Source organism: Protopterus annectens, chromosome 6.part0, assembly GCF_019279795.1.
Source record: "Protopterus annectens isolate FY-2018-M chromosome 6.part0, PAN1.0, whole genome shotgun sequence".
Taxonomy (NCBI): domain Eukaryota; kingdom Metazoa; phylum Chordata; order Ceratodontiformes; family Protopteridae; genus Protopterus; species Protopterus annectens.
In genome coordinates, this window is record NC_056737.1 from 197,080,035 (window position 1) to 197,092,246 (window position 12,212).

Genomic DNA, 12,212 nt, shown 5'->3' on the forward strand with positions numbered 1-12,212 from the left:
CATTGTTAAGGACAGAACATACTTTATCTCACTGGACATCCATATCCCATCCCCACACCCATCCTGGGTAATCATGGTGAACTTCCCAAAAGCAAATGTCACACTTCTCCATACCACGGTGGTATCCTTCAAAGACCCTGGGTCAGTGGTAAGTATGGCTCAGACTGCTGAATCCTTTACATACACAGTCTATGGACACCTAGTGGACTGCATGGATTGTGCTATCCAAAATAACACCTGGACTCACTCCTCCAATGGCAGGGGACCTGTCTGGTGGACTGCGGCCATTAATACGCTATACAACAAAAGGAGGAAGCTACTACATGATAGAGCACAATCCCAGACAGGGAAGGCATCTGTGATCTGTACTAGCAGACTGCTACAGTCACTCAGGTATTTATGTCAGGCATGCTTCTAATGGACAATTGCACCAGACATGTCAGACACTCACAAGGCCTTCTTCTGTTAATTCAGGTACCTGGCTGGACACTCACTGATATGCTGTGTGTTACTGCATACTGACTAAACATACCCTGAACCCACTGACATTGCCATCATCCTGGCAAACAGGTTCAGTGCAGATGTGTCCCCCCATCCCCCCTAAGGTGGTACTGTCCATACCAACAGAGTGTAACCTCCTAGACATCATGAGTAAACAGGTGAGTGCTGCCCTCCCCACAGCAGACAACACAGCATCAATGGGACCAGATGGTGTCCTGGCCTGTGTCGTACACGGCCTTCGTGACAGACGTAACCCTCACATTACATCACTGTTCGATATCAGGGTTACTGCAGGATTTGTACCCACGGAATGGCGTACAACATTAGTGGTCCCACTCCACTGAATACTGCCATAACAGACCACAGACAATATCGGCCTATATGGCTAACTAGCCTGTTCTGCAAAGCTATGGAGTGTATTGTAATGGGACTCATGCACATAGACATGGGAAACCTACAGATGCTGGGTCCTACACATTACAGCATTGTTGTGGGCAGATCTTGCCTGTTGGACCTGTTTGTATTCTTTAAACAGTTACCAGGTCCATCAGTGTCGGGACGATTGTTCACACAGCCTGCCTGGACCTTGCACAACCCTTCAACACAATACCCCACATGGCCATTATGCATAGGCTCACCGGCATCAATATCGACACATATCTCACACAATGGATTGCTACCTGGATCAGGGATAGCACCCACATGCTCAGTGTTGCAGGTGCCATGTCTGACTATACACCAGTTACACATGGCATCCCACATGGCTCAGTCCTGGGACCTCTCTTGTTCAGTATATATTTGTGTGATGTACAGGCTATCACAGGAGGGATATGGCTGCCCATGTTCGCAGATGACTGCAAACTGGGTGCCATAATCAACTCTCCAGCTGGCACATGCATACTCATGCAGGGTCTCACAGAGATAGGATGACTGGTGCCTGAGCCATGGCCTACAGCCACATGCCATTAGTTGCATAGTCATCCCCTTTGAGAATGACAACATGCCCACACATTACCACATAGGTAGTAATCCATTATATACAGTAGTAGTTGTTACGGGTTTGGGGACACGACCTGTTTGTACTCTCGCCTTTGACAATCACATTGCCAAAGTGGTTAGACAGTACTTCTACATAGCCCACCATATCCCACATGGTTTCACATGTTGATCACGTGTGGTCATTATGCCCCTATACTCATCAAAACCATGCTTGGTTACTATGCCACATTTGGGTTGTACCTTACCCGACACCTGCAGCAACTGTAATGGCCACAAATGTTAATCATCAAGCAGATGTAGGGACTCACACGGATGCCCTGCACAGTTCAGATACAGTAACTCCAGCTCTACTCAGTCACTTACCACCTACACAGATGTGTTGTGTTCCTGTAGTTTAAGGCAATATCTGACCCAGAACTAATAAACATGCTCCACCTCAGGATATCCAACTCCCTTGGAGCTACACACTCCAGGGACATATACCTCAGCACAGATGTTGATAGGACATGCTGGGGGGACAGATTATTATCCATAAGGCTCCACTCACTGCAGAGTGTAGTCCCAGTTTTGCATAAGCAGAGCCATCCACTGACCACCTACAGGTGACATCTTGACAATTGGATTGGTGATCATATGTGTACCCATGGGATATCTTCTGGGTCCCTACTAGACAGAGACACAATACACTAAACGTAAATGGGCTATCTTGTGTGACCTACTATTCATGGGCACAGTGTTCTGATTTGACTGGGTTGCAGCAGCCAAACATACTCTGGCTATGCTTGAACATGCCCCAGGGCAGATAGCCTAGTATCAACCTCTGAACCTATGAAAATGTTCATGATGCACAATGTTTATTGCTGATACTGTTTGCAGGTTTTTATTATCTTTGCTTTCCCTCTTTCTATGAACCGCTTAGGTATCTGCAGAACATATTTGATTATGACAGGGGTCCACTATATTATATACGTGTCTGTTGTCATATAAGTGTGTGCACAGGGCAGATTGCTGGATAGTGAGAGGTACCTGGGTTAACACATGCAACTGCCTGATATGTGAGGCCCACTGCTGTACTCCAACATGGCCTAAGTGTGTGAGAATGCCAAGTTCAAACTGTCAGTGTTCTGTTGCCTGACATTTGTCTCATGTATTCAAGTGTGTGAGCATGCCAAGTGTGACCTTTCAGTATGTTGCTGTCTGAGGTCCACTACATTTGTTGATGTATGTGTACATGTCCAATATTAACATTTCTACTGTGTGTGTTGAAAGTCAGATTCTATTCTTACTGCAGGACTCACGTTTGTGTCATAACTCGACAGGGATTATGCTGTGCCTGCAGGGCTTCCATGGAATACTTTGCATAGACTTATCAACATTTCTTCATACAGGTTAACCACTGCAATACTGTCATGGTTTAGTGGTTCAGTACTATGACTATAGTGCACATTATCCTGGGTTCGAGGACCATCATTGCTTATATTTTCATACTGAGCAGACCAGACTGCTTAAGGGCCAGTATAGAAACTATGAGCATGTTGGCTTTTGTTCAGCTCTGCCCTACTTAGACTCAGCTTGTCCAACATTGCTCAATATTAACCATCATTGCTGGACTTTGGCCAATATTACTCAACATTGACCACATTTGTACTAGTTGGTGTGTGCGATTTGGTTTACATATACTACATGGTGGTAAATGCTGTTTAGCACTGCTTTATATTGCTTAACACATGGCAATCATGCCTCAGCTGTTGATGCAGGGCTGTCTATGTTGGATACACATACTACATTCCCTATACATGTTTGACAGCAGGTAGTGTCAACGTAGGCATCCCTTTTACTATATGTGAAGGTCAGAGAGAGGTATCATTTCCAGAGTTCCTACTGAGCCAGTGTATGTGCTATGCGTTGCCTCTTTGCCAATGCCAAAGAATACTGGGCACGCCTCCTTCTGCCTACTGGGGCAGGCTCAGGTTGTTCCTCCTCCGAGTCACACTCTGCCTGTGATGGCCCTGGCAATGGCGGGGGGCTGTTTGGCCCAGGCCTATGCTAGTCCTGCTGCAGCTGTTTTTGCAGGATCATATTATGTAGCATAGCACATACCATGACAATTTGGGTACATGTAGTTGGTGAGTACTGCAAGGCTCCACCAGATGTGTCCAGGCACCAAAACTGTGACTTGAGCAGCCCAAACACACGCTCGATTACATTTCGTGTTTGTGCATGTGCCTCATTATGGCGTTCCTGTTCAGGTGTGTGTGCATTTCTGATGGGTGTCATCTGCCACGGCTCCAGTGCATAGACAGCATCCCCCACTAGGTGTCCATGTGGGATGTCCCCATTGGCAAATGTCTGGTACAGCTGCATCAGATGCCAGATAGGGGAATCATGGTAGCTTCCAGGGCAGCCAGCACACACATTCAGTATTATGCCCTGGGCATCACACAGGACCTGGCAGTTGATGGAGGGGAAGCCCTTGTGGTTGACGTTGACCCTACCCTGCTCACCGGCTGGTGCTTTGATGCGTATGTGCGTGCAGACTATTGCACCCACTACCTCAGGGTATTTCACTATTTGCTGGAAGAAATGCATATTGCTGGCCAATACCTCATGAGAATTGAAGAAGTATATATGATCACTGACATGTGCTGACATGGCATCCAGGAACTGGTGCAGTATCCTGGATGCTGATGCCTGTGATATTCCCATCAAATCACCAGTTGGTCTCTGGAAGGAAGCTGTTGCTAATATTCTTAGGCCAACACATACCTTAGTTTCCACAGGGATGGGTTCCCCTCTGTTGGTTCTGTGTGTGAGGCGTGGCCTGCACAGCTCAACAATTTGCTGCAAGAGGTCTCTGTCCACTCTATATTGCTCCACTATCTCCAGCTCATGTAGCCCCTGGTAGGTTACCCTGTGCCTGTACACTCTTTTACGTCTCCTCACTGTGGGTTGTCCAGCAGCATTTGCATCATCACCACCCTCAGCATGTTGCATATGTCACCTTATAACAGCAAAGGCAGCCCCTAACATTTTTTGCCTCAGTACAGCTTTTTCAGTTTTCACTGCTATTAGCTTACTGCAGTGTTGCAGTGTCTCTTGAGAGAAACATAATGGACTGTTGTTTGCAGTGTTTTAAGTGCTGGGCTGGACTAGTGTTCTGCCTGGGTAATTGCCTGATTCTGATTGTTTTCACCTGCTAGCTCTGCTAGTACTCCCTGGTAACTTCCCTACTATTTGGTGTGCTTCCTTTTTCCTTTCTGTTTCCTCAGGGGGAGAGCTGCGCACACAAGCGCAAACATATGCACACCAGCTAACACGCGCGAACACATGCTTACATGGACTAAAACCTGCTTATTCTTGTTAAAACGCGTGCACACCAGTGCAAACATGCTTACAACTGTTTACACAGCCTTACATATGCTTACTCAAGCTTACATGTGCGCACACATGCTTACACGAGCACACACTGTCTTACTCGGGTTTACTGGCGTGCACACACGCGCATACATGCTCAGCAAGAAACTTTGGTGTTATCCATGGCATACACCTTCCATTTCTTGACTTTACCTGGCCTACCTGTTGACACACCTCTTTCAATAATATGTAATTGTCGGCTGACACATGACACTTTGCTCCAATGAGCTTCACTCCTTTCATACATACCCACGTCGTGATGTCACCAATCTTCTACTCTGTTACTCCCCTTATCCTACTCCTACACTCCACTGACTGTGCTAATTTCCTATGTAAACTTGTGATTCACTATCCTAACTCTCATTTACATAGGATTGCTTACTAATGCTTGGTTACATCTCTTAGACTGAGCTTCCCCCCTTAGCAACCTCTACTCGGTGGCCATGTTGTCTTCAGCCTGCCATTCACTTGCATTGTAAATTCATTTTAGCTATAAAATCCACATTTGTGGATCTTAATTATTAATTTTCTTGTTTTTAGGGTGCAGCACGTTTGCGGGGCGCTGCTCTACGGTTAAACCCCGGAGATCAGGATGAAAAAAAAAAGTTATTTTATTTCTATTTTGCATCACTTTCCATTGCCAATGGCCATATTTTTGGCCATTGGCATGCTTCCTCCTGTAAATGCATGCTTTTTTTGCAGCTGTCACGGCTCCATTTTGCTATTTGCATAACTGTACTCAGTTATCAACTGAGTAAATTTCTGCAAATAACACTACTCCTACTCGGACAGGTTCGGGTTTCCTGGATCACAAATTTACCTCATTTGCATAGCTTTCACCTGCAATTAAGGTAATTTGCATATCCAAGCCCTGTCCATGTAGCACTATTTTAAGGAGCTCTGTTATACGCCCCTACCGGCTCTTCCTGGATCGCTCTGTGGACATGTTGGCTGCATGGAGTCTTACTCTACTCTTAGACTCCGTGCAAGCCTTCGTGAATCCGGCCCAACATTATAAACACAGAGGAATCGCTGTGCAAACACCTGAAATATTTTCCTTTTATTAACAAATGAACAAAAATCCACTTGTTCAGTTAAAACACACGGAAAATGGTTTAGCGCTTTCACCCACTACATGTGGGCTTCTTCAGAACAATGTTACCATTGTGCACAAACGTTTAAATAAGTTTTTAGGCTCCAAAAAATTCAAAAATAATGAGCTGCCCTTAAAGTAATACCACTCCCATTTTATCCGTAAAATAAGCATTATAATGCTTTAAAATGTTAAAAACTCTAATATGCACTATATACTAAATGTGTGCTATACTTAATAAATAAAATGTAATGTCTGTTCACAAATGTAACATATTATACTATATAATACACACTATAAAATCATATACATATTCTCTGTGCTTGCGCACACTCAGATTTTATATTGTTATGCTCTGTATTCTAAATTATTATCCAAGAGCATTTTTTATGTATATAAATGGTGTTAAAAAAGTGTTAACAAAATCTTTAAAAAAAGAGTGTATATATTTTATAAAATTACGTAATTATACACATAAAAACTACTTATACACGTTCTAACTGTATATAATATGACTGTATATAATTATGAAATGTGTACCGACAATCACTCATAACAGACCTCCTTTAAATAAACTCTTATAGTCATTATTACTTTTCTAAACATGTACTCTTAACATTCGGTATTCCTTGCTACTAATTTTATACTAATAATTTTGTTACATCCAACATGGCCCTGATACTCCACCCCATATGCATACCTTTACAATCTATTAGTTAATATAGGTTTAATGGCTATATGATCATTCATACCTGGTGGATTTGATGCATCTTTATACAATTGCCACCACACTTCTCTGAACCCCAAAATTTCTTTCCTATTACCTCCTTTTGGATTATATTTAATATGTTCTAATATGGAAAATCTAAAATTATGTATTTCTCCATACTTTTCTATGTGTCTATATAGTGCATTATTGCTATCTTTCTTCTTGATACTATATAGGTGATCATATATTCGCCTTTTAAAAGATCTTTCTGTCTTCCCTATATAGTATCCAGAACATACACTGCACTTTGCCATATAGATTACAAAATTAGTATTACAATTGCCATATTTGAATCTTATTTTGGAGCTATTTATATTGTCCAACACAATTTCTTTGTCTTCCATTATTACACAACACTATTTACAATTTCCACATCCTTTAGTTGATTTGTTGTAATTATTAATTGTGTTGATCTCCTTATTCATCCCTTTATATTCTAACAGTCTCTTAAGGTTACTTCCCATCTTGTACACAAAATGTGGTTTGTTACCTATTAACTCTACCAGGTCATCATCCACCAATAATAATTTCCAGTTAGTCTCCATTGTTCTCTTAATCTGATGTACATAGGGACCAAATTCCAACGCACAGGCGTTGTAAGATTGCAATGTAAATTTCTATTCCTTATTTTGTTGTTATTCTTAAGTCTATATATTTCTTTAATCACCTGTTTTTCATACATTTCCACTTTGGAATGCATGGGTGGTATGTTCGTAACGTTGTTCATTTCAGAGAATTACACAATTCAAAGACAAACAAGTTGGTTATGAGCTTTTTCTCCACATAGCTGTTGCATATCTTTGCAGCTCCAAAGCAATACTGGAGCCCACAGTGTAGTGCAATTAATACTAATGAGCGAACATCTCTGAATACTAGCCTATATTTGAGCTTTGGAAGGCATTGTTTTTGCTGCCCTACAGAGTTCTGTGGTAGAAAATATTCCTTACTTTTCAAAGGTGGTACAGTAGTACTTCTAAAGAATTCAGTATTCATGTTACCAAAGGATTAACCTATGGTCCCACCTATGTTTACAATCATTCAGTGATTAGTATCATATTATTTAAGTGCAAAACTATGGCTGATGTTCAGAATTACAGGTTTTGGACTTTCGTAGCAGTAGTCCATGAAGAGTGGCAATATGTCTGTATGCAAATACATTCAGCGGAGGATATTCAAGCTAACTAAGGAAATGCTCGGGTGTTTTGATAAACATGCTTATCCTACGGCTTCTGTTCAAGCCAAAAAAAAAATATTACGTGGGTAAGGTGCTTTATGCATTTGTGTGTTACTGCGATTCCTAGAGATACATATAAAAGAGGCTCATTTGCATTCAAAATATGTAAAGAATGCTGAACTTACATGAATAATTAACAATGTCATATTACTTTAGAATTAGTCAAGTTAGGTGGCAAATTACCCAGGAAACTGCGGACTTTTTAAAATAAAAAAACCAAAACAGAAATATTGGAAATTGATGCTAAACAGTTCAAAATGATGTAAAATTACTGAGTTAACTTCAAGAAAGGTTTATTTTGTTCATACAGTGGGCATATTACAATGCCTTTGATAAACACTGTAAGCTGTCATTTATAAATGAGAAGTTATTACAGCTTTAGTGGAAATGATTATTGAACTGTGAGAAAATGATTTCCTTTGGTGTCTTTTAGTAATCATGCATAAAATGGTAGACGTGCTGTTATTTAATTCAGAAGTATGATGTAGCAAGGAAGTTTTGTTGGCTCAACATTGCCTTTCCTGAGAGTCACTGATAAATGAAAATTGACACTATTATCTTTACAAGAAAGTGGGAGGGACTAAAGAAAGGACCAATCTGTTGACAAACTGCTTGCCTTACTGTTGTGAATGTATTCATGATAGTGCAAACATAACTTCAGCACAACTTAACTTGGCTGGACTCTGCATGTGTATATAAAACATATAGATGAGGGCAATACTGCAAAAAAAATTAGAAAAGGTCAAAGAATATGGTCATGGAGCATAGCAAATGCATTTAAATGATGAAGGATCATCATACATATGTGTTGTTTGCAGAAGGCAATAACTACCGAAAGGAACTTCATAAACTATTGACATGTACCTGAGGTAGGGTCCAGTATAGTAGCCAAGGAAATATTCCAGCATATAACATGAGTCCTTAAAATGTTAACTTTCTGTTAAATTAAAATGGGTCTACTTCACTCTGTCAAATTTTCATATTACCGAAAATCAAAATAACGAGACAAGAAGAGCAAAATTACACAACAAACATTTACATTGCCAAAATTCAAATCAACTAAACACCAGTTGCACATCTCAAAACCCCTCGGACTTTCTGAGTAGAGATCGTGGTACAGTGAGGATCGGGACATTTCTCTTTTCCTCACTGTAGTGTGATCTCGGAGTTGGTATATATAATTTGCAGGGGGTGTGGGGATGCAGATTTTTGTGTTGACTTGGAGCAGCTGATATTTTGTTGTTCTGAATTTCGGCAACGTGAAGGTTCGGTGTGTGATTTTGCACTTCTCATCTCGTCTTTTGAGTTTCGGTAATATAAAAATTCGATAGAGTAAAGCAAACATTTTAAAACATAGTACCCCAACTGATTGCATTTATACTGCAGAAAAGAGAGATGACTCACTGAGTACAGTCTATGTTAACTGCCATCATAGAATAAACAAGACTCTCAGACTGTAATCAAAGAATATCTGGATTTGACAATGGACAGATAGATTTATTTTTCATTTTACAGTAAAAGTGATATAATAAAATGCACATGATGGAAATGCATTCCTGTATTACAGTATTATTATACATACAAAAGCTTACTTAAATACATTCCTGTTTGATTTTTCAGGCAAGGATATCAACTCTTTGGTGACCATAACTATCAAGACATTTCTTAGATATCACAAACTAAGACCTTTAATCAAGAGCATCCGAACATTTTATCCGAATATTACAATCATAGTAGCAGATGACAATGAGAATCCTGAGAAAATCGAAGATCCACATCTTGAACAATACTTCATGCCATTTGCAAAGGTACATTTCTTCTATACATCATATAAGCAAAAGCTGGTGTTTACAAGTGATGCATGGTGCAAATGACGGTATGATTTTATTATATCTTTGTTACTTATAAGGAATAATGGTGAATAATGGGTGGATGGAGCTGTGGTGGAACAGTTAGCATTTTTGTCTCACATCAAGGGGATTTCTGGTTCAGTTCTCGGCTGGGGTGCCTTCTGTTTGGAGTCTGCTTGTACTCCAGTGCTCAAGCCTATTTTATCTGGTGCTCCAGTTTCTTCCCCACATTCCAAAGACATGCAGTAGGTGGATTGGATATTCTAAACTGGCTGCATAAGTGAGTGCATGTTTGTGTGGTATGAAAGAACAACCATGGCAGAGATAGCCACTCAGCAGTGTGAGCATTGGCTCTAGATGATAGTCACTATGGATATTCCTTGACTTCATGTTCAAACAAAATGGGAAAAAGGGGGTTAGGTATGGATGTATGGATGGATGAACAGAATGATGAATGATTAAATCAACCTGTGTGAAAAACAGTTTTTAATAATATTTAAATTTTTATTTTTATGTATTGGTTCTGTGCCGATTTGGATTAGGGCCTATTTGCAGTGGAGGAAGCTAAACCTCAGCATTTATTGTGCGCTTGGCATCATATTAAGCAAATCATTGAATTATGCATATTTGTGTGGAGTCTGCATGTCCTCCCCGGGGTCGAGTGGCCTCCGAAAAACATGTGTGAATGGGAATGCCTTCGCTGAAGGTTGGGTATCGGGCTGGCAAGTCAGCACCATAAAAATCTACTGCCGATAATTAGCAGACTGGAGTTCTGCTGTGGCGACCCCTAACTGGGAAAAGCCAAAAAGACAAACATTGAATTATGCATATTTGTTCTGTCATGTCCCTCCTCTGGGCCAGTAATCTATGAGTCTCATTCCTCACCAGTGACACCAGTGAGGAATGTTCACTTAGAATAAAAATAAATACACACAGTATTTTCAGATGCAGCTCACTGCATCAAGCACAATTTCCCCTAAGATCACACAGAGAGCATACTACAGTCTAGGGCTGGACCTCCTCTCCAGGCCCCAAATAAGACACCACTTTTGTCTGTGTAGAAATCAGTGCTCTGTGTCTCTGTTTCAAGTAGCTGACACACATACTCTTTGAGATTTGATTTTCACACACACACACACACACACACACACACACACACACACACACACACACACACACACACACACATACACACCTGGGAAATGCTCGCACAGATTTACCTATTATGCTGCCTCCACCCAGACTATAAGGTAAATTTACTGCCACCAGCAAGCTACTTTAAGGGTACCCATTTACTCTTAGTAAAATTAATACTTATACAAATGGTAGTGGTAACCAGTCTGCAAGATTTCAGGAGTGTGATGCTGCAATGTCATCAAATGAATGCAAAATCTCAAGGGTTAAAATATTTTCTGAAAAAACAGTCAAAATGAAAGGTTTATATATATTTAATAATAAATAATAATAAAACATGAGAATACTGAGTATCTATTTACAATAAACACCAGAGATTAAATTCACAGGAAATATAAAAATTTCCACAGATGGAAAGACTTACAGTTACAGAAAAACAACACTTTTAGTTAATTTCACTATATTTTCCTAACTGACTGAAGAATTGCTGTTCCTTGGTTAAATTACTTACTACAGCAAGGCAAGATGAAGTGGGTAAGTGGTCTTGTCACTTCCAAAACAGAGTGCTGAGTGTCACTATCACATCTCTCACTAGTATCTAAATACAATTTCAGTGCTGGCTGCAGGATGATATCACATCTGGTCACCAGATTCTGTGGTTCCCACACTACCCACCAGACTAGAAGCTGAGACAGGGTCTAGCACAAATGTGTCACAATACACACCTAGAACTTTGCTAAGGCTTATTTCAGCATGTGGAGACTGTAAAACAATTCCAACCATTTCTTCCTTCCTGCAGAGACTAAGTAGCCATTCTCTGGTACTCCAGGGTAGCAATTAGTTCACCACGTAGGGTGATAAGAGAAGGAAACCAGCCCAGACATTGCATATCTGGCTGCATTCAGGCCTGCAAGATAAAATCATTACGGCCTAAACCAAGGCATTTAATTTTTGGCTATTTTCTTAAGGTTACCTGGGCTGAGCTTGACCCCTTCCTTTCCAGCATCCTCTGTTAACATATATACATTTCATCAGTTACAATACAGTCTGGCATACATGTATATTTCTTTTCTGTCCAGCAGGTCCCACTGTTGATACATTTTTAACACAAGAAACTTTACAAATACATTTTTAACACAACCATCTGTAGAACTCAGTTTGATATTCAAATGACATAAAATGTTTTTAAAAACTCCAGCTAGCTATGCTGGCATATGT

General features: G+C 40.6%; 1 protein-coding gene across 1 annotated transcript in view; it reads left to right on the plus strand.

Annotated features, from left to right (window-relative positions):
• Positions 1–12,212, plus strand: part of LOC122804215 (beta-1,4 N-acetylgalactosaminyltransferase 2-like) — a 432,284-nt gene that overhangs the window by 323,346 nt on the left and 96,726 nt on the right. Inside the window, exon 8 of the mRNA XM_044073916.1 lies at positions 9,631–9,818. Coding sequence (XP_043929851.1) covers positions 9,631–9,818 — 188 coding nt within the window. The remainder of the gene's footprint in view (positions 1–9,630; positions 9,819–12,212) is intronic.